The 23,978-nt window shown below is 41.6% G+C and overlaps 1 protein-coding gene across 2 annotated transcripts in view; it reads left to right on the forward strand.

The window, feature by feature from the left end:
- Positions 1 to 5,308: 5,308 nt before the first annotated feature.
- The window catches only part of aifm1 (apoptosis inducing factor mitochondrion associated 1), an 82,248-nt gene continuing 63,578 nt past the window's right edge, over positions 5,309 to 23,978 (forward strand). For both annotated transcript variants that reach the window (XM_034178756.1, XM_034178757.1), the window contains exon 1: positions 5,309 to 5,510. In XM_034178756.1, coding sequence (XP_034034647.1) covers positions 5,423 to 5,510 — 88 coding nt within the window. In that variant the 5' untranslated portion in view covers positions 5,309 to 5,422. The remainder of the gene's footprint in view (positions 5,511 to 23,978) is intronic.

Raw genomic sequence — 23,978 nt, forward strand, 5'->3', positions numbered from 1 at the left:
TTCAAAGCGCATATTAAACAAATATGTAGGACTGCTTTTTTGCATTTACGCAATATCTTTAAAATTAGAAAGGTCTTGTCTCAGAGTGATGCTGAAAAACTAATTCATGCATTTATTTCCTCTAGGCTGGACTATTGTAATTCATTATTATCAGGTTGTCCTAAAAGTTCCCTAAAAAGCCTTCAGTTAATTCAAAATGCTGCAGCTAGAGTACTAACGGGGACTAGAAGGAGAGAGCATATCTCACCCATATTGGCCTCTCTTCATTGGCTTCCTGTTAATTCTAGAATAGAATTTAAAATTCTTCTTCTTACTTATAAGGTTTTGAATAATCAGGTCCCATCTTATCTTAGGGACCTCGTAGTACCTTATCACCCCAATAGAGCGCTTCGCTCTCAGACTGCAGGCTTACTTGTAGTTCCTAGGGTTTGTAAGAGTAGAATGGGAGGCAGAGCCTTCAGCTTTCAGGCTCCTCTCCTGTGGAACCAGCTCCCAATTCAGATCAGGGAGACAGACACCCTCTCTACTTTTAAGATTAGGCTTAAAACTTTCCTTTTTGCTAAAGCTTATAGTTAGGGTTGGATCAGGTGACCCTGAACCATCCCTTAGTTATGCTGCTATAGACTTAGACTGCTGGGGGGTTCCCATGATGCACTGTTTCTTTTTATTCACCTCTTTTTGCTCTGTATGCACCACTCTGCATTTAATCATTAGTTATTGATCTCTGCTCCCCTCCACAGCATGTCTTTTTCCTGGTTCTCTCCCTCAGCCCCAACCAGTCCCAGCAGAAGACTGCCCCTCCCTGAGCCTGGTTCTGCTGGAGGTTTCTTCCTGTTAAAAGGGAGTTTTTCCTTCCCACTGTCGCCAAGTGCTTGCTCATAGGGGGTCGTTTTGACCGTTGGGGTTTTTCTGTGATTATTGTATGGCTTTTGCCTTGCAATATGAAGCGCCTTGGGGCAACTGTTTGTTGTGATTTGGCGCTATATAAATTAAATTGATTTGATTTGATTTGATCTGGGCACTCACCGACGCCATAAACGAGTCCTGGCATTTAGCAACATAGCTAAACCCAGAAGAGAGATCTGGTCTTCTTCCTGCGTGAGCTGCCTATTGTGGTGGCGTACTGTCATCGGGAACGGGTTATAGCCGGCTGTGTCCACTGTTGGCCAGTTTGTTCTATCAGGCTGGATGGTCAGGAATAGCTGGTCACAAATGCACGGCTAGAACAAACAGCTCTGGTTCATAGAAGGCTTTACTGTAGTGGATTGCAGATGTCTGTACACGAGTAGGCAGTCAAATTGAAAGCAGCAGTACAAAATTGGTGGTCGATGCAACAGGCAGGAGGTCAGGAACACACAAGGAGGCAGGCAGGACTATGGAACGCAGGTACAGAGATGGAATGAAGGCACAAGGCACGACAAACTGGCAAGGGACAAATACACCCAGTGAGCTTATATAACCCCAGATGACAATCAGCAAATCAGAAGCAGGTGTGCATGGAACAAGGGTGTAGCTGTTGTGAAAGTGTAGGTACACGGACCCACAACAGGGGGCGCAAATGAACGGACAATGGAGGAAGTCAAATCACAAAGCTTTACTGTTGTGAACACGCACAACAAACACAACAGATTACAATTATAGCAGTAAGCCGAATTCCAATGGTGTCGTGTGGGCAGGCTCGACGATAGGAGACGTCTGTCCGAGTCGAACCGGAACCACCCGATCTCCTCTGCCACCGAACCCCGGAAATACTGGAGCCGCCAAGTCCCGAACTCCCAGGTGGCCACTGCCTCCACTCGTCGGATCCGGTACTGCTGGCAAGGAACAGAAACAGTCAGGTGTGGGTGCGGCCGCACCCAGCAACACACAGGGTGGAAACACCACCTCCACCTCTACTCAAAAATAGCACTGTAGGATTGGAATGTGAGTACTTATCCAACCACGTCCAATACGGTCTCCAGCTGACCTAAGCACAAGCAACAAAGTATTACTTCTCTGAATAACACAAATGGCTGAGTTCGTTACCTCCTTAGTAGAGCGATATCTCGGCAATGAGGTGGAGATGCCATCCTGCTGATATACCTCCCTGGTGATTGATATCAGCTGTCTCAGGTGATGGGTGACAGCTGTCACCCTGGCTGCTCCTGTGAGGCGGCAGCGCCCTCCGATGTCTGGAGCCCGCACTCCAGGCAGGGCGCCCTCTGGTGGTGGTGGGCCAGCAGTACCTCCTCTTCAGCGGCCCACACAACAGTAGCCAGAGAAAGGGAAACATCCATCACCAAGAACAAAGAGAAAGACAAGCGAAGCAGAGACAGACAGACCCAAGCAGAAAAACCTAGCAAGAAAATAAACAAACCAATGAAATATGAAAAATAATAACCAAATCAAAAGACAGAAATAAAAACAGATAACCAAACAAAACTCAAAACCTGTCAGAAGCACTGTGAATACTTTCCGAATGTACTGTATATGATCTGTTGTGTGGGAATTTGGGAAGAATCCGATTTGGCATATATATATAAAATATATAATGTAATCATTGAAGAAACTGACAATTCATTTTTTAATGATGCTGCAGCATATTTTCCCCTTGTTACTCATGACACAGATCCCTCTGTAGTTCTTTGGCTCATATTTATTATCAAACTTATGAATGAGTGCAATTAAACCTTTGTTCCACATGTCAAGTACCAAGTCTTAGAACTGAACAGTTTGTGTATAGCCAGTCTGATTTTGTGGTCTGAGTATTTGATCATTTCAGGTAGGATTACATCAGTTAAAAAAGCTTTTTGTTGTTTTCAGGCGTTGGGTGGTTTCTATCAGTTCTAGTTCTTGTTCTGTCATTGGCTAATCTGGAGGGTTTTTGGTTGTCTTTTATCACGGCCTCCAATGTGTCCCATGTAGTGAATATATTGTATCCTCATTGTTTTTTGTAATATTACTAAATAATTCACAAAGTGATTTATCCAAATGCTGCCATCTTGAACTGCTGATTCATCGTGTTGTTTTTTTTCCCATTGCTCCCAGAACCAATAGTCCAGGGGCCAGATATGATCCCCATGCACCCCCACAAGTGAAACCTATTTTTTCTGAAGCCCTAGCATGTCCACGGTACCAAATGAGAAGGTAGCAGTCTTTAAACTCATTTGCACTAGTAGTATTAGTATCATTTTTAATACTACCGTAAAATTCACATTTTCACTCTATGTTCATGTACAAACCATTTGTTATTTTGGTGCACATCATAATCCACTCAAATGTCACTCAATCTATACATATGACACATCAAATTGTTCATGGACATCTCTAGAGTATAAATAAATGTGATATTAGCAATAACAATAATTTTTAGCATCATTTTGACTGACTGAAATGGTGTACCGTTGTGAAACTGAAATCCGACTTGTAATATAATATGTATATCTGGTATTGCTCATTATGAAGCATGTTGACTTCTAAAATTATTTGAAAAGCTCTGCAGGTCACAACGACACAATATTATGGCACAATCTATAATAAAAGGAAAATAATTCTTATTTCTATGAGCCAAATTTAACCAAAAAAGGTTGTAGAAAATACTGTGAAATTTATGTTTTCGCACCACGCTCTTGTACAAACCTTTCGCTGTTCCATACATATCATTATTCACTCAATTTTTACTCAGTCTACACATATGACATATCACATTGCTCAGTAACATCTCTAGAGCATCAATACATCTTGATATTAGCAATAACAATCACTAATAGTATCATTTTGATCAATTAAAACAGTGTACCGAAGTGAAACTGAAGTTCGACTTCTAAAACCATATGACATATATCTGGCATTGCTCATGATGAATCATGGTGGTGTATATGATTACGTCAAAAGCTCTGTAGGTCACATTAAACTATAATTCAACTATGGTAAATACAGCCCAGTCTCATGGTTTGTTTTTTTCATGCTCCCTTCACAAAATGAGTCAAATTTTTGTAACAGAGTTTTTTTTTAACTCACTATTACTAACCCTACTCCTACCTCCAACCCTAACCTTAACCATAACCTAACCCTACTCCTTCCCCCGACCCCCCCCCCCTTTTAATTTTGTGCAACCATCACGGAATGAATGAGAATGAATTTGTGCTGCCGTGACGAAAATGAGGCACTTTTCATCACAATATCACAAACCAATAGATTAATGTATATTTTGTGCTGCTAAATCAGAACTTGCCTTGAGAGTGGGTTGGGTAAATAATGTTATTATATACTAAACCTATTTAAGTTGCACTAATTATATTTAAGACAACTGACATACTTTTTCCAATAAAGAGTATCCATATTCAGTTACATAACAATTCTTTACATGTCATTCCAGACAGTGTAGCTGATCAGTCACTCCAATATTCCAGTTATGGAATCACCAGGTAATAAGGAACCACCATTGAAATGGAAGCAGGATAGATCTCAGGAGAAGCTGGAACCTGTATGTGTTGTTGATGTCCCAGGCCTCAATTATGGACAGATCAAACTGTTCTCAGAGACATCTGACAATTATGACAAGCGAAACGAAATGCGAAGGAGGAGATTACTTGAGCCACCACAATCTGCCCAACGTATGGAGGACACATGTAGGGTTAGTGTTAGGGTTAACCCTAACACTAACCCTGATAAGTTTTAATCGCATCATGGCGACCACATGGAATGTTACAAAAATTTACAATGAGTCTGAACCGGCTTACACAACACCTGTTAGTGTGCCTTATGAATGTTTATGTTTTCTTTTCTTTTTTTTACTGTCTTTCGTGAACCCTGTTGCTGTCTGCTGTGTGTGTGTGTGTGTGTGTGTGTGTGTGCGTGCGTGCGCGCGCGCATATGCGTTCAGTCTCTCCACCTGATTCCACACACTGTCTGCTCTGACAGGCATGAGCTTTAATATGAGGGAACGCAATAATCTGAGTGGAAAAAATAACCACCATGTCCCCAGGCGGCTTCCGTAGATAACACTGTTTACAGTTGTTGTTTTATTTTTGTTTTGTTTTGTTTTTTGCACCCCCCTGAAGAACTCTGGCGCCCCACAGGGGGAGCATGCCTCACAGTTTATACACCACTGCTCTAAAATATTCAGAAATGATGACTGAACAATGTCTACTTGTAAAAAAACAAAAGCACGTAAGTTATAGGCATCCCCCGCACCAATAATTTCAGCTCAGTAAATCAGTCCCAATCTACACTCCGATCCAGAAGGTGGCGGTAATACACTTTAAACCTAATTTTCTACTGCAAATGGGATTGTGATTTGTGGTTGTGATCTATCTTGTCTGATGAAAGAGGCTCTGATATTACCCATGAGTCCTTTGGTGTGACCTGCCTGTGGCCTTGGAGTGTACCGTGTAGCTGTTGCTGCCTGATCTGAGGATTTTAGCCGTTTTACAGAGCCACAATGCTGAAATGTAGGACCGTGTGGAAGAAGCTTTCACCGCTTTGCAGAGCTTCATCCTCTCTCTGTCGGCAGAATGTCAGGCGAGCTGGTAAGTGACCGCGGCTATCTTAGAACTACCTGCTGTTAAACAGATGTTACTGGTGTGGTGGCTGATCACTTCTGACCTTTTGCTCCTGCAAAACTAACCGAGGTAGGCTATAACAAACAAACAAACAACGAGGAGAGCTGCAAAAATAGACTAAAGGCAACGTTTTGCTTATTGACGTATTTACACGCCACATCTGTGAACCAGGCTATGATCTGGTTCATAGATGTGGCCACTTGTCCGCTATCGGTTATTTGCATAGACATTAATAATGATAATTGCTGTTATTAGTCCAAACCGGATACCACATACTTACTTCCCGTCACTTCCGGTATCGCTGGGCAGTAGACCATATCAGAGTTCCGAGTGCGCATGTCAGGAATCCACTTCCGGTCACCGCTATCGTTACAAACAAACCCGCGTACGCGCACGTCAGGCACTGCTTTCTGTTGCATCAGGCTTTGTTTACATCAGCGATTCATGCTTATTTCTCTCTCAACAATTGGACTTCAGTGATACACAGCTCCCAGACTTGCAGCAGATGTTCAGCTGGTAGTAGAGGCAAGATGGGCAGGATATGTGCAGTGAAAGACTGTGGGAATAGCACATAATCTATTGAGAGATGGAAGCAGAGAGTGTGGTACACAACTGCAGGTTTGCATCTGGGGATTGTGATTGCCCAAGGCTGTTTCAGCTATTCCCATTCCCAGCTGAGCTAGCCAGGAGAGCAGAATGGACAAAGTTAGTGAACAGAAAGCAGCTGGGCTCTGACTATGTAAAGAACTGGACACCCAACAAGAATTCTCGTGTCTGCAGTGTACACTTCACTGATGGGAAGCCCACAGAACTGCACCTAAACCCAACACTTCAACTTGGCTATGAGCTAAAGCAGGTATGTGATAATAAAGCTTATTTATTAATGATTTTTCTACCTGTTTTAGTGCTTGCTGATCCCTCCTCCACTACAGTGACATTAAGCTTTTTCATGCGCCTGTTTTTGTGCAGGCTGGTGACCAGTTTTACTTGCAAGTTTTTCACTTGCACACTCATTTCCTACCAGAAAAGCTTCTGAATATCATTTTGTTGTCAAATTGGTGTGATTTAGATGCAAAACATCCTTGAAGAGCGTGCGCTCATGAGCGATATTGACTGTTTTACCGAAGCGAGTGAAGCACGGGGGTTTGTTTGTAACACTGGCATCCCATCAACCTCTGCGCGCGCGGAACTCCGATAAGGTCTGTTGATCAAAACACACATCTGACCGTAAACATAACCTGTAATTCAATTTACACAATTGACATATTTATTCAAAAAGACACAAGAAAGGTTTCAAGTAAGTGCAGAAACGGCAGTTGGATAATAATTCATCCAAACTGGGTAACAATATGGCTTCTTGTACTTCATCCAATAAGAAACTGTTCTAAGCCAAATGCTAAACATTCATTTATTTTCTATATCCTATATCACTCCAGTGAAGGTTTACGGGGGGAGGGGGGGGTGTTCTAGAGCCTATCCCAACAATCATTGGGCATGAAGTAGGGTACAAGGCGCCAGTCTATCACAAGGTCACATACAGTGAGGAAAATAAGTATTTGAACACCCTGCGATTTTGCAAGTTCTCCGACTTGGAAATCATGGAGGGGTCTGAAATTTTCATCTTAGGTGCATGTCCACTAGTGAGAGACATAATCTAAAAAAAAAAAAATCCAGAAATCACAATGTATGATTTTTTTAAAATAATTTATTTGTATATTACTGCGGCAAATAAGTATTTGAACACCTGTGAAAATCAATGTTAATATTTGGTACAGTAGCCTTTGTTTGCAATTACAGAGGTCAAACGTTTCTTGTAGTTTTTCACCTGGTTTGCACACACTGCAGCAGGGATTTTGGTCCACTCCTCCATACAGATCTTCTCCAAATCTTTCAGGTTTGGAGTTTCAGCTCCCTCCCAAGATTTTCTATTGAGTTCAGGTCTGGAGACTGGCCAGGCCACTCCAGGACCTTGAAATGCTTCTTATGGAGCCCCTCCTTAGTTCATGGGTTAAAGTTCTCCGTCACCACGACGGATTTCTCTCATGTGGAAAATTTAACCACACATATGCGCACACACGTGGTCTGAGGGTTGGCTGCCCTTCGGAAAAGCCACGTTAATGAGGAACGAATAAAAACTCCGGTGGGACACAGCGGACGAGCCTCTTTTATTGATCGCACCAAAGTCCTGGTTAGTGACTTTAATCGACAAAAAAGGTGAGTCACGATTGATATCTTTAAATGGCTTTGATGAAGTTTACTTGCGGTGCGCTACGTTTGTTTTACGAGTGAGAGCATTTTACCGTTTAAATGTGAATAAGCCAGTTTCAAGTTTCTCAGTGCGCATGCAAAATTTGACATGCTCTTTTAAAGAGCACCCCCAGAATAAATACTGCGTTTTTACTTGACAGTTTGAGTGACTTTTAGGTTTCAGAGGGCTTCATACCCATTAAAATTCACCAGAATACACAAAATTTGACTTACTGTCTTTAAAAAGTTTCTGGGGGAGATCCCCCAGACACCCCATAATCAATACTGTGTTTTTATTTCACAGTTTGAAGTGAATTTTGTTTCAGAGGGTTTCATACCAATTAAAATTCACCAGAATACACAAAATTTGACTTGCTGTTTTAAAAACTTTCTGGGGGAGACCCCTCCCTCCAGAATCAATATTGTTTTTATTTCAAAGTTTAGTTCTACCACAGTATCAGAGTTCTTCTACCAAGCTGCTTGCCTTGTGAAGGTCTACAGTTTTGTCCCTGGTGTCCTTAGACAGCTCTTTGGTCTTGGCTATGGTGGACAGGTTGGAGTGTGATTGATTGTGTGAACAGGTGTCTTTTATACAGATAAGTTCAAACAGGTGCAATTAATACAGGTAAAGAGTGCAGAATAAGAGGGCTTCTTAAAGAAAAATTAACAGGTCTGTGTGAGCCAGAATTCTTGCTGGTTGGTAGGTGTTCAAATACTTATTTGCAGCAGTAACATACAAATAAATTATTAAAAAAAATCATACATTGTGATTTACTGATTTTTTTTTTTTTTTTTAATTATGTCTCTCACAGTGGACATGCACCTAAGATGAAAATTTCAGACCCCTCCATGATTTCTAAGTGGGAGAACTTGCAAAATCGCAGGGTGTTCAAATACTTATTTTCCTCACTGTATAGACAGACAAACACATTTCCGTTCGCACGCAAACCTATGGTCAATTTAAAGTGCACATCTCTGGTAAATGAAATGTTAATATCAGCTGACTATTAATATTGGTGTATTGTTTTATTTTTGGTGTCATATGCCCTGAGTTTTATACATGTAAGTCATAAACATGAGGAATTTAGTTTGATTTCATCGGCTCCTGATAAACGCTCAGAAATGTTAGCCTGCAGGGAACGTTCGCAGACGATACAGCGTTGATCGGGCTCATTAGCCAAGGGGATGAGGCAGCGTACAGGCGAGAAGTGGAGAACCTGACACGGCGGTGCGGAGACAACAGCCTCATCCTCAACACCCAGAAGACCAAGGAGATAGTTATTGACTTCCGCAGGTCAGCCCCCACTATGCCCTCCCCCCCTACATCAACAGAGCAGCGGTGGAGATCGTCTCCTCCATCAGGTATCTTGGAGTCCACCTCTCCAACACTCTCACCTGGCACACCAACACCACGGCTGTCATCAAGAAAGCCCACCAACGTCTCTATTTTTTGAGGAAATTGGGAAGGGCCGGACTGAATGCTGAGGTCCTCAGGGCCTTCTACAGCTGTGCAGTGGAGAGTGTCCTGTCCTGCTGCCTCCCTGTGTGGTATGGTGGCTGCACGGTGGTGGAGAAGAAAGCGCTGCAGCGGATGGTGAAGTCTGCACAGGGGACCATCGGATGCAGCTTACCACCCATTGGGGACATCTGCATCTCCAGATGTAGAGACAAAGCCACCTGCATCCTCCAAGACTCCACCCACCCTACGCACAGTTTGTTCACACAACTTCCCTCTGGAAGGAGGTTGTGCAGCATCCGGGCATAAACATCCAGACTGAAAACAGCTTCTACCCGAATGCTGTCAGACAGTTGAACAGTTCAACATCCACCACCAAACTGTGAACATTGCACTACATGCACATTGTCACTTTCTTAATACTCTAACGCTGCTGCTGTTGCCGACCCTGTGCCTTGTGTATATATTCTATGGCCACAGGGGTGCGCATATTGTACATTGCAAAAGTTTATACAATAGGTAGGTTAAAAAAAAAATTTGACCGTTAACACACCAAGACCTGGAGAAACTGCATTTCATTCTGCCTGTAAGGATCGAGTGACAATAAAAGTGAGTCTGAGTCTGAATTTCAGTGGCGTTGCCTTTGCGTTTTTCATTGATACGAATGAGAAAACCAGCATTTTTTGCAGCTCGAAATCTGTGTTTTTTGTGGGCTTTGACTATACATATGTCGAAATGGTGAACAGGTATGCTTGTTTATAAGTTCCAGCAACACCATCCTGACGTTTATTAGTTGTATATTTTTCCCAAGGATGAGCACAGTTGGAGTGAAAACAGCGGGATGTATCTCTCAGGGTGTGATATTTATTAACACTTGGTGCTTATCCAATCTTATTTAGACATATTTGATGTTTTATTTTTCTGAATACAAAAAAGCAACCTGCATTGACGTACTGGCATAAGTCAGAGCATGAAATGGGCTGTAACGGGGCACAGGCTGACTTTCAGGCAGCTAAAAGCCAGTTTCAAAGGTTACGCAACAATTATAGATCAGAATTGCTGTGGATTTGTGTTGCATTTTTCTGACAGTGTTATTTTTATCAGCAATATCGGGGCTGCAAATGATTTATAATCTGGTAAATAACTTGTTGACTGCAGTCAGATATGCAGTTTAAGTATTGTTTATGTAAATTTTGAATGGAAATGCATTCATACAGTGCTTTCATGGCCTCACATTCATCCATCCACACACCAATGTCAAGGTACTGCTGTACAAGGTGCTCATACAGACCAGGAGCAATTTGGGGATTAAGGACCTTGCCCAGGGGCCCTTAGTGATTGTTCTGGTTTGACAGAGATTTGGATCCTCTGGTCATAACTTAAGCCCACCACTTTAACCACTTGAACATTACCTCTTTGAATTAAAACTGTGTATAGTTCATTCACCTGGTTTGTTGTAATTTGCACCAGAGGGTGCAAAATTACATAATGTGTTTCAACAGAGTTAGAGATGTAATGATGCCCGTTGTGACGTAGCACGTGATATATCCTTATATAAGCAGAGTTGTAGTCTTGCACACCTCTCTGCAGCTTCTCTCCCCCTGCCATCCCCTCATTACCCCATCCCCGTAGAGACGGTGCCTGCTCCCAGACCACCAATAACCAGCAAAAATCTATTTAAGCATAAAAATTCAAAAAGAAAAAATAATATAGCACCTTCAACTGCACCACAGACTAAAACAGTTAAATGTGGTCTATTAAACATTAGGTCTCTCTCTTCTAAGTCCTTGTTAGTAAATGATATAATAATTGATCAACATATTGATTTATTTTGCCTTACAGAAACCTGGTTACAGCAGGATGAATATGTTAGTTTCAATGAGTCAACACCCCCGAGTCACACTAACTGCCAGAACGCTCGTAGCACGGGCCGAGTCGGAGTATTAGCAGCAATCTTCCATTCCATCTTATTAATTAATCCAAAACCCAGACAGAGCTTTAATTCATTTGAAAGCTTGACTCTTAGTCTTGTCCATCCAAATTGGAAGTCCCAAAAAACAGTTTTATTTGTTATTATCTATCGTCCACCTGGTCGTTACTGTGAGTTTCTCTGTGAATTTTCAGACCTTTTGTCTGACTTAGTGCTTAGCTCAGATAAGATAATTATAGTGGGCGATTTTAACATCCACACAGATCAAATCAAATCAATTTTATTTATATAGCGCCAAATCACAACAAACAGTTGCCCCAAGGCGCTTTATATTGTAAGGCAAAGCCATACAATAATTACGGAAAAACCCCAACGGTCAAAACGACCCCCTGTGAGCAAGCACTTGGCAACAGTGGGAAGAAAAAACTCCCTTTTAACAGGAAGAAACCTCCAGCAGAACCAGGCTCAGGGAGGGGCAGTCTTCTGCTGGGACTGGTTGGGGCTGAGGGAGAGAACCGGGAAAAAGACATGCTGTGGAGGGGATCAGAGATCAATCACTAATGATTAAATGCAGAGTGGTGCATACAGAGCAAAAAGAGAAAGAAACACTCAATGCATTATGGGAACCCCCCAGCAGTCTAAGTCTATAGCAGCATAACTAAGGGATGGTTCAGGGTCACCTGATCCAGCCCTAACTATAAGCTTTAGCAAAAAGGAAAGTTTTAAGCCTAATCTTAAAAGTAGAGAGGGTGTCTGTCTCCCTGATCCGAATTGGGAGCTGGTTCCACACGAGAGGAGCCTGAAAGCGGAAGGCTCTGCCTCCCATTCTACTCTTACAAACCCTAGGAACTACAAGTAAGCCTGCAGTCTGAGAGCGAAGCGCTCTATTGGGGTGATATGGTACTATGAGGTCCCTAAGATAAGAAGGGACCTGACTATTCAAAACCTTATAAGTAAGAAGAAGAATTTTAAATTCTTTTCTAGAATTAACAGGAAGCCAATGAAGAGAGGCCAATATGGGTGAGAGATGCTCTCTCCTTCTAGTCCCCGTCAGTACTCTAGCTGCAGCATTTTGAATTAACTGAAGGCTTTTCAGGGAACTTTTAGGACAACCTGATAATAAGGAATTACAATAGTCCAGCCTAGAGGAAATAAATGCATGAATTAGTTTTTCAGCATCACTCTGAGACAAGACCTTTCTAATTTTAGAGAGATTGCGTAAATGCAAAAAAGCAGTCTTACGTATTTGTTTAATATGTGCTTTGAATGACATATCCTGATCAAAAATGACTCCAAGATTTCTCACAGTATTACTAGAGGTCAGGGTAATGCCATCCAGAGTAAGGATCTGGTTAGACACCATGTTTCTAAGATTTGTGGGGCCAAGTACAATAACTTCAGTTTTATGAGTTTAAAAGCAGGAAATTAGAGGTCATCCATGTCCTTATGTCTGTAAGACAATCCTGCAGTTTAGCTAATTGGTGTGTGTACTCTGGCTTCATGGATAGATAAAGCTGGGTATCATCTGTGTAACAATGAAAATTTAAGCAATGCCGTCTAATAATACTGCCTAAAGGAAGCATGTATAAAGTGAATAAAATTGGTCGTGGCACAGAACCTTGTGGAACTCCATAATTAACAGATGCTGAGAATTACAGCCTCAACACTGCATTTAATCTATTATTAGACTCAATTGGCTTTGCTCAAAATGTAAATGAGTCCACCCACCACTGTAATCATATCTTAGATCTTGTTCTGACTTATGGTATGGAAATTGAAGACTTAACAGTATTCCCTGAAAACTCCCTTCTGTCTGATCATTTCTTAATAACATTTACTCTGATGGACTACCCAGCAGTGGGGAATAAGTTTCATTACACTAGAAGTCTTTCAGAAAGCGCTGTAACTAGGTTTAAGGATATGATTCCTTCTTTATGTTCTCTAATGCCATATACCAACACAGTGCAGAGTAGCTACATAAACTCTGTGAGTGAGATAGAGTATCTCATCAGTAGTTTTACATCCTCATTGAAGACAACTTTGGATGCTGTAGCTCCTCTGAAAAAGAGAGCCTTAAATCAGAAGTGCCTGACTCCATGGTATAACTCACAAACTCGCAGCTTAAAGCAGATAACCCGTAAGTTGGAGAGGAAATGGCATCTCACTAATTTAGAAGATCTTCACTTAGCCTGGAAAAAGAGTCTGTTGCTCTATAAAAAAAAGCCCTCCGTAAAGCTAGGACATCTTACTACTCATCACTAACTGAAGAAAATAAGAACAACCCCAGGTTTCTTTTCAGCACTGTAGCCAGGCTGACAAAGAGTCAGAGCTCTATTGATCCAAGTATTCCTTTAACTTTAACTAGTAATGACTTCATGACTTTCTTTGCTAATAAAATTTTAACTATTGGAGGAAAAAATGACTCATAACCATCCCAAAGACATATCGTTATCTTTGGCTGCTTTCAGTGATGCCGGTATTTGGTTAGACTCTTTCTCTCCGATTGTTCTGAGTTATTTTCATTAGTTACTTCCTCCAAACCATCAACATGTCTATTAGACCCCATTCCTACCAAGCTGCTCAAGGAAGCCCTACCATTAATTAATGCTTCGATCTTAAATATGATCAATCTATCTTTATTAGTTGGCTATGTACCACAGGCTTTTAAGGTGGCAGTAATTAAACCATTACTTAAAAAGCCATCACTTGACCCAGCTATCTTAGCTAATTATATGCCAATCTCCAACCTTCCTTTTCTCTCAAAAATTCTTGAAAGGGTAGTTGTAAAACAGCTAACTGATCATCTGCAGAGGAATGGTCTATTTGAAGAGTTTCAGTCAGGTTTTAGAATTCATCATAGTACAGAAACAGCATTAGTTAAGGTTACAAATGATCTTCTTATGGCCTCAGACAGTGGACTCATCTCTGTGCTTGTTCTGTTAGACCTCAGTGCTGCTTTTGATACTGTTGACCATAAAATTTTATTACAGAGATTAGAGCATGCCATAGGTATTAAAGGCACTGCGCTGCGGTGGTTTGAATCATATTTATCTAATAGATTACAATTTGTTCATGTAAATGGGGAATCTTCTTCACAGACTAAGGTTAATTATGGAGTTCCACAAGGTTCTGTGCTAGGACCAGTTTTATTCACTTTATACATGTTTCTCTTAGGCAGTATTATTAGACAGCATTGCTTAAATTTTCATTGTTACGCAGATGATACCCAGCTTTATCTATCCATGAAGCCAGAGGACACACACCAATTAGCTAAACTGCAAGATTGTCTTACAGACAAAGACATGGATAACCTCTAATTTCCTGCTTTTAAACTCAGATAAAACTGAAGTTATTGTACTTGGCCCACAAATCTTAGAAACATGGTGTCTAACCAGATCCTTACTCTGGATGGCATTACCCTGACCTCTAGTAATACTGTGAGTCTTGGAGTCATTTTTGATCAGGATATGTCATTCAGTGCGCATATTAAACAAATATGTAGGACTGCGTTTTTGCATTTGCGCAATATCTCTAAAATTAGAAAGGTCTTGTCTGAGTGATGCTGAAAAACTAATTCATGCATTTATTTCCTCTAGGCTGGACTATTGTAATTCATTATTATCAGGTTGTCCTAAAAGTTCCCTGAAAATTAATTCAAAATGCTGCAGCTAGAGTACTGACAGGGACTAGAAGGAGAGAGCATATCTCACCCATATTGGCCTCTCTTCATTGGCTTCCTGTTAATTCTAGAATAGAATTTAAAATTCTTCTTCTTAATTATAAGGTTTTGAATAATCAGGTCCCATATTATCTTAGGGACCTCATAGTACCATATCACCCCAATAGAGCGCTTCGCTCTCAGACTGCAGGCTTACTTTTAGTTCCTAGGGTTTGTAAGAGTAGAATGGGAGGCAGAGCCTTCAGCTTTCAGGCTCCTCTCCTGTGGAACCAGCTCCCAGTTCAGATCAGGGAGACAGACACCCTCTCTACTTTTAAGATTAGGCTTAAAACTTTCCTTTTTGCGAAAGCTTATAGTTAGGGCTGGATCAGGTGACCCTGAACCATCCCTTAGTTATGCTGCTATAGACTTAGACTGCTGGGGGGTTCCCATGATGCACTGAGTGTTTCTTTCTCTTTTTGCTCTGTATGCACCACTCTGCATTTAATCATTAGTGATTGATCTCTGCTCCCCTCCACAGCATGTCTTTTTCCTGGTTCTCTCCCTCAGCCCCAACCAGTCCCAGCAGAAGACTGCCCCTCCCTGAGCCTGGTTCTGCTGGAGGTTTCTTCTTGTTAAAAGGGAGTTTTTCCTTCCCACTGTCGCCAAGTGCTTGCTCACAGGGGGTCGTTTTGACCGTTGGGGTTTTTCCGTAATTATTGCATGGCCTTGCCTTACAATATAAAGCGCCTTGGGGCAACTGTTTGTTGTGATTTGGCGCTATATAAATAAAATTGATTTGATTTGATCCTTTTGATACAGACTCCGGTGCAGTGTTCCAAAACACAGGCATTGTAAGCATTTGAAAGCATCCCACAACAGTGATTCAGATTTATCATCCCTAATTTTGCAGTACTAATAAAAACTTTTGGTATTCATCCCCGGCCATGTGTTGTGGACATTCTTTAATTCCATGTTAAAGTGCATTCTCACTCCAGTCAATGCTGTATTAAAAAACATTGTATACTAGGTGTATGGAGATGAATCAGTATGAATTGGTATCTAGATACAAACGTGCAATGTGAGTGAATCGATTCATTCAGTGTACATTGATTCAATTGACGGGTTGAATCGTGATGGACCCGTCGCTGCCTGCTTGCATTGATTTTTTTTTTTTTTTTTTCTTTCTTTCTCTCCCCCCTCCTCGATGCACATTGAATGCACCACGGACAGAAGCCAGAAAGCACATTTCTACTACAACAAAAATGTTGACATCAGTAACGATTCCCTTATCGGCCCTTCAATTCAGGACACCATAGCGGTCATTCTTTTTGAGGGTGTTTATTGGGATATGATCATTTCTCTGTGATTGCAGACTATAGTGGGTCTGCTTAAAGCAACAAAGCAGCGCTTTGGCCCGCTGTTCGCTGGTTCTTTGCTTTGCTTCCAGCGGCAGGTCAGCAATTTCTTTATTAACCCTTCTCAAAACCATATAAAGATGTCAATTGTGAGTCACCTTTGTGTGGATTAAAGTCACGAACTTGGACTCCTGTTGCTGGCAAGCACTGAGAATCATCCAGGCCATTCCACTCCAGGGTTTTACACAATAGTTCCCTGGCGTGACAAGCGGTTCACTGCCGTGAGCACCAGCCGTGCATAAACTGAAGTTGGCCATCAGGTAATGGAAATAATAATAATAATAATCATAATATCCTCTGTTTTGTGGGACTAAGTTCACATCTGCAAAGAGCCATGCAGATTATGGTCAGAATTAATAACTTCAGAGCGAATCGCCATTTTAAATCAAATGACACATCTTTTCAAACGTTATAATAAACAATAAACTACAACTGACCGAAACCATTTTTTTTTTTTTCTCCACATCAGCCGGCTGAAGAGCTCAGCTCAGAGGCTATTGAGTTACATTTGTGTTATTAATATCTGAAAGGAAATGCTTTTGACAGAAACTATAGGTTTTGTTTATTTCTTTCCAGAGATCAAAGATCCACCATGTACATCAAGGATCCAATGTTCATTTTCATATTGATTTACTTTAAGACTCAATAAAATGTTGTTGACACAGAAAACCTGTAAAGCCTACTTTTAGTACACAGAAAATTCACAAGAGGTATTGATAAGGGAATTGATAAAGAATCGGATCGATAATGGCATCGATATTAATAAAATCTTGTCAATATCCACCATTAATCATATTGCACCAAATCGCATCGTATCGCATTGTGAGGAATTGAATCCCCATCAGTTTCTGGTCCCCTCCCCTCCCGGGTGGTGATAAGGTTTTTAGCAGGCTGTTATTAAATAAGTGGCTGGCACAGTTTTGTACACAACATGGTTTTGGTTTTGTCAATAATTGGGCTTTGTTCTGGGGCCGGCGTGATTTGTTGATGCCAGATGGCTTTCACCCTACTAGAGAGGGAGCTGCCATCTTGTCCGTGAATATAGATAGGGCTCTGCAGGGAGGGTAACACTTGGAATATACAGCAGGTCGCAGAACATGGGATGAATGTGGGTGTGGGATCCAGTAGTTTAGCGGGGAATTTAGTGCGGACAATCCGAGGTGCTGAAAGTGTTTTTTTGGGGGGTGGGGGGGATTTATCAGATTGAGACTGTGGCCTGCTCCCGTCGACGTGTTCGTAGAATTTACAGGGGGATATGTTTTTCAGATTTAATGCCTATTACTACATTGGAGTCGAGGATGGCCTGCTGGTTGTTCCTGCTGTATTAAATATTTCATGTCTGATGCCTGCGATCCATGTGGAGTGTATCAGGCCTAAACCTATTTTTAGGTACCTTAAAAATGTTATTTTGGAACCACCTATAAACTCAAATAATCCAATTGTCAACTCTGACGAGGTCCTTAGTTTGGATCTTATAAATGTTAGATCATTGTCTTCAAAATCTATGTTGATCAATGATTTAATTGTGGATCACCATTTGGATATGATTGGTTTGTGTGAAACCTGGCTTAAACCTATAATTGTTCTTCCCCTAAATAAAGCCTGCCCACCGACATACACATTTAGTCATGTTTCCCGTGGTATGAGGCAAGGCGGGGGTATTGCTTTTATTTATAAGTCTAGGTTTACATTAGTAGCTGTTGGGGGTCGCAGGTATGGATCGTTTGAGCATCTGATTCTCTGCTCTACCCATGATGTTACATATTGTTTGGGGCAGAAGTATGGACATCAGTCGTGTTATTTTGTCCTTGTTTATAGGCCCCCTAGCCCATATTCTGAATTCCTGGATGAATTTGGTGAGTTTGTTTCTAACTTGTCAACTAGTGCTGATAACATTTTGATTATGGGTGATTTTAACATTCATATGAATCGGCCCTCTGATCCCCTCTGTAAATCATTTATGGAGATTATAGATGCATTGGGATTTCAGCAGTGTATTCAGGGCTTGACACATGTTAGTGGTAATACCCTGGATTAGGTTCTGGTACATGGTATTGCTGTCATGAATATCGGTATACTGCCCCTTGCATCGGTGGTCTCTGACCATTCACTTACTAAGTTTACATTTACATTACTGCGTTTAGTGGAGCCTGGCCTATTACTGCGGCGACGCATTAAACCTTCAACTAGGACTGAACTTGAAGCCAGATTGCCTGGTCTTTTAGCTTCAGCTTTGCAGAATGCTCAATCAGTGGACAGTCTGGTGGATGGTTTGAATTCGATACTCAAAACTACACTTGATGAGATTGCACCTCCTTTATTAAGGCCTTGCCTTCCCAAAGTGCAGTCGCCTTGGTTTAATGGTTACTTGCGGGACCTCAGGCAGAAGGCTAGAGGTCTGGAACGGAAGTGGCATAGCTCTAAATAAGAGATGTTCCACTCTGCATGGTACTCTGCAGTTGCAGAGTATAACATGTGCTATGGACCAGGCTTACTATTCGGATTTGATCAATAAAAATAAGCACAACTCAAAATTTTTGTTTGATACTGTAGCATTTCTCATCCATGGTCGGTCACCTGTTAGTCTTTCTCTGTTTATGGCTCAAGACTTCTTGGAGTACTTTGAGAAGAAAATAAAAGACATTAGATTGAGCATATCTAAACATGCTTTGGCTCAATCACTACACCCTGCTGTGGGCGTGGGTGTTAATAATGAGGTGACACCTAGATTTACAGAATTTGATAGTATTTCACTAGACGCGCTAGCAAAGCTCGTGAAGTCTACAAAAAGCACAACCTGCCTATTTGATCCTATATGAACAAAATTGTTTAAGGATTTGTGGCCCGTTCTTGGGCTGTCTGTGCTGGAAATTGTTAATCTTTCTTTAAGCTCTGGTTCTGTTCCTGGGTGCTTTAAATCTGCAGTGATTAAACCACTGCTTAAGAAATCTGGTCTTGACCCTGACGTATTGAGTAATTACAGGCCGATATCAAATCTGTCTTTCTGTTCTAAAATTCTGGAAAAAGTGGTCTCACAGCAACTTGTAGACCATCTTACTGAGAATGATCTTTTTGAGCCATTTCAGTCTGCTTTTAGAAAACATCACTCCACCAGCGCTTACCAGAGTGGTGAATGATTTTCTGTGTGCAATGGATTCGGACACCACAATGGTTTTAGTGCCTTTGGATATTAGTGGCTGGGAAATTACTTTGGGATTACAGGAAGTGTTCTGGTTTGGTTGACGTCATACTTGTCCAGTCGTTTTTATTGTATTGTGTATAATAACACTACTTCTGGCCTTGGTGAAATGAAATTTGGGGTTCCACAGGGTTCTGTGTTAGGCCCCTTGCTTTTCTCACTTTATATAGCGCCCCTTGGGCATATTCTGCGGCATTACCGGATTGCCTTTCATTGTTATGCTGATGATACTCAATTGTACGTGCCGGTAACTGCTGGTAATCTTGTCCATATAAAAGCCTTAGAAGATTGTCTTATATCTATGAGAAGTTGGTTGTCTAGTAATTTCCTACTCTTGAATTCTGATAAGACTGAAATGATGGTTCTTGGTCCAGCCAGACATCGGCATCTTTTTGACCAGCTGGCGCTTAATTTGGGTTCGTGTGTTGTGCATCATACGGACACAGTCAGGAATCTTGGAGTACTTTTCGATCCTACATTGTCTTTTGGCCCCCACATTAGAGTCATTACAAGGACTGCCTTCTTCCATCTGCGAAATGTGGTGAAGATTTGTCCCATCCTGTCTGTGGCTGATGCTGAGACTTTGATACATGTGTTTATTTCTTCCAGACTGGACTGTTGTAATGCTTTATTTTCAATAAGAAGCAACTCACTTTGAAATAATTAAAACATATAGCTAGAGCTTAATAACTTTGAAAAACAACAGAAATCAGCAGCTTGTATTTTTATTCTGACTCCAGTTCATTTTAGTGTGATGAAGTCATCCTTTTTTCCCTCATCAGTCACGTTTTGTGCTTGAACACTACATTAAGCTCAAGATTGAACAAATACATACCTTTGGAAAATAAACAGATGTTAAGAGTATGATCGTTACGTATGATCTGTGCCTCTGCACAGCTTCTCCACAGCAGGGTTTTTTTTTTTAAACCTGTGTAATTTTTGCTCAGTTCATTTATATATTCTCATTTTTAAGGATGTTTTAAGGATATTTGACCATTTATTTCATTTCGCGATCTCATAAATTCAGTATACGACGCGCACATGGTGTGAACAGGACGGTGCCATCAGAACCACACGTGTAGAGAAAGTACAGAGAGTAAAGGCAGCTCCACGGTGTTTTTTTTTTTTGTTTGTTTGTTTTTGTCTTTTTTAAACATGTTAACTCAGGTTAAAATCCTCTCTCTACTCGCTGTCTTAAGTGCACCGATGGTTCACAGCAGAAAGTAACGTCTCGTGCCTCTGTTCAGGAATCTCACTCCCTCCCTCGCTGTCCGTAGAGAGTTGACGCCGCACGCACATGCGCACACACACAGCTCCTTTGGTAAACTACCCATTTTAAACAGCTTTGAATAAGACGACCACTGTTCTAATCTGCCATCTTATTCAAAATTTGAACGTCCAAATGACGGCAGGACGGCTGCCTAAAACTATGAATTGAGAGGAAAAACAAAGACTTAAATAAAATAAATGACTCGTCAACTACTAAATTAGTTGTTAATGATTTCAATCGTCAACGTAGTCGTGACTAGTCGACTAGTCGTGGCAGCCCTTCTTAAAACCGAAATGCATCCAGAGCGGTGCCGTGTTACGTGGCTTTGGAACCAGAACCTCCTCACGCTCCGTGTTATTATCCGACCCTCGCTAACCATCCGACCAAGATGAGAGGAAACAGAGGCAGCGAGGCTGCGTGTGGCTGCTGCTGCACGATGACTGAGTCGTTTTATGCAACTTTGTGGATAAAATGAGTAATTCACGGTAATCGCGATTATTAAAAATATTCACGAATATGAAAAATAATCACGATTGGCAAATAATGTAATAATTGTGACTGCCCTATCTGCAGCCACTTAGTTTCATGCTCAGACTTACAACAGCACATCTATCTGGGTTGCTTTTTGGCTGCAGAATCCCCCACCTCACACACATCAAATACACATAAATAAGATTGAAAAGCACAAAGTAACAAGAACATACCCTGAGAGAGTTCAACCCACGTGTGATAATCCAATCCGTCATTAATTATTAAATGATGAAGCGGAATATTCACAGACGCTGACTTCATGTTCTGGAAACTCAAATAAAATCCAGTCCATCATTTGATCACAACACGTTGTCCCAAATAGTGTGCCAAACACTGAGGCTAATATACAGCAGCAGAGGCTGGCTTCTTCTTCTACTCCTAAACTCGTTGCGGCAAAAAGAACAACTTCGTCAGAATTTTCAAACTGTTGAAAAAAGGTGAATGAAACCCCGATGACAACTTTGGTTCATCCATATTCCTTTTTGCCGTCTGTGTTGACGGTTCCTCATCGTTCGCGTAGTTCCCATACCATCAGCGTCCCATTTGACTGTCGTCCAACTTCATCCCAAGTCCGATGTCTTGCACGAACGTTGATGATATCTGAATGGATCGATAACTAAAGATCCGACGAGCTGACCGTGACTCCTCCATGTTTGGAACGGAAAGTAACAATGTCATATAGAAACAATAGCAGCAAGAACTTTTTATCAACTACTTTAACTATTTACGCACACTCCAGACGTTTGTGGCTGGAACGGTTCTACGCACACTTCATACGGCTGAAACGGCTGTGTGCACTCGCACACTCCAGCTGTTTGCGGCTGTGCGCACAGCCACAAATGGCTGGAATGTGTGTGTGCACACCTTCGCGTGTTTCGTTTTGATTTTGTTTAAACGTCAAGGTTGGCGTTCACTGTGTTTTTCTTTTAGTTTCGGTTTTGTTCCTTTATGACCAGGGTCTCAAACTCATGGCCCATGGGCCAAATCCGGGCCGGGAGATCATTTCATCCAGCCCGCCACTTGATATCAATTTATAGTGAAATCCGGCCCACTGTCGGGACTGAGAAAGAAATTTCCGATTTCCGAGGAGACCCTGAACGCAGCATATTTACTGCGTGAACCGAAACAAGCCAAAAAAAAAAAAACATTCGGCACACTGGCAGCGCCCTCACAGCGTAAATCAAAATCTCTGTCAAAGGATAAAAGATAAGTTGATGTCGAGCACAGAGTGTTTCAGGAGAGGTGGGAAAATTATTATTTCTTTGTGGAGTTTAAGGGGAACACCACCTGCCTTATCTGCAAGCAGAAAGTTGCTGTTCTGAAGGAATATAATCTCAAACGGCATTTTTTAACTAAACATGCGGAGCAGTATGCAAAGTTTGAGGGAGAAGAGTGGACACAGCGAGCTGCATCTCAACAAAATTTGTTCCAGAGAGCCAGAAAGGAGGCCGATGCAGCACTTGAAACAAGTTACGTCGTGACACAATTGAGCAGGAAAAACTGACTCGTAGTGCTTGTTCAAAAAAAATTGGAGGAGGAAGGTGCAGATTCTGCAGTTTTGCTTTGCACTGCATTATCCACCAGCAGGCGCTGTGCAGCAAGTGCTTAAAGTCTGACAATGTGATGTCTGTTGTCGTGAAATGCATCAATTTCATCAGATCCAGAGCCTTACAGCACAGCTAGTTCTATGCCTTTTTAGAGGAAGTTGATGCGTCCTATGGAGATGCGCTGTATTTCACAGAGGTATGGTGGCTCAGCAGGGGAAATGTCCTGAAGAGGTTTTTTTGAGCTGAGAACAGAAGTGAAGATGTTCATGGAGGAGGGCAGGTTGGACCTTCCTGAGCTTGATGATCCCAAGTGTCTGATGGACCTAGCTTTCCTAGTTGACATCACAGAGGAACTGAACACACTCAGCTTGAAGTTGCAGGGCCCAGGCTAGCTTGTCACTGAGGTTTTGAAAATGTTAGAGCTTTCATGACAAAACTAATATTATGGAAAGCCAAGATCTCTGGGAAAAAACTCTTCCACTTCCCAACATGCAGATCTCTCGTGGAGGAGGGCAAAGCATTCAGTGGTGAAAAATATGTTGCTGCCATTTAGAAGTTACAGCAGGAATTTGACCAGTGGTTTGCAGACTTTAAGACATACAGTGCCACATTCCAAATGTTTGCTGACCCCTTCTCCTTTGATGTGCAGAATGCTCCTATGTGCTACAAATGGAGCTCATTGACCTGCAGTGCAATTCTCAACTCAAAGCCAAGTTCAGAGAGGCCAGTGGAAAAGCAGAAATGCTTGGAAAATTTCTGTGAGAAATACCCCCATCTTTCCCAGAATCTTCCAGGATATTCAAGAGGACCATGTGTCTTTTTGGAAGTACATATCTCTGAAAACCTATTCTCCACCATGAACTTTAATAAATGAAAGTATAGATCCAGACTCAGTGATGACCACCTTAAAGCCATACTGAGGGTTTCAACTGCCACCTCCCTCAGAGCAAATGTGGTTAAGCTGTCTGAGAAAAAGCGTTCTCAGGTGTCTGGGAGCAAGCATTAGACAAAAAAAGCGAAATATGAATGTAAAATAGTTCATGTTGCGATGGATAGTTGTTCAAACAGTTGAATGTTTTTCCTTTTTTTAATGCAATACCAGAAGCAGCCCTCTTCTAACAACATTGGATGCTCAGCGGCCCTCTGGTTATTTGAGTTTGAGACCCCTGCTTTATGCGC

Source organism: Thalassophryne amazonica, chromosome 9, assembly GCF_902500255.1.
Source record: "Thalassophryne amazonica chromosome 9, fThaAma1.1, whole genome shotgun sequence".
NCBI classification, from domain to species: Eukaryota; Metazoa; Chordata; class Actinopteri; order Batrachoidiformes; family Batrachoididae; genus Thalassophryne; species Thalassophryne amazonica.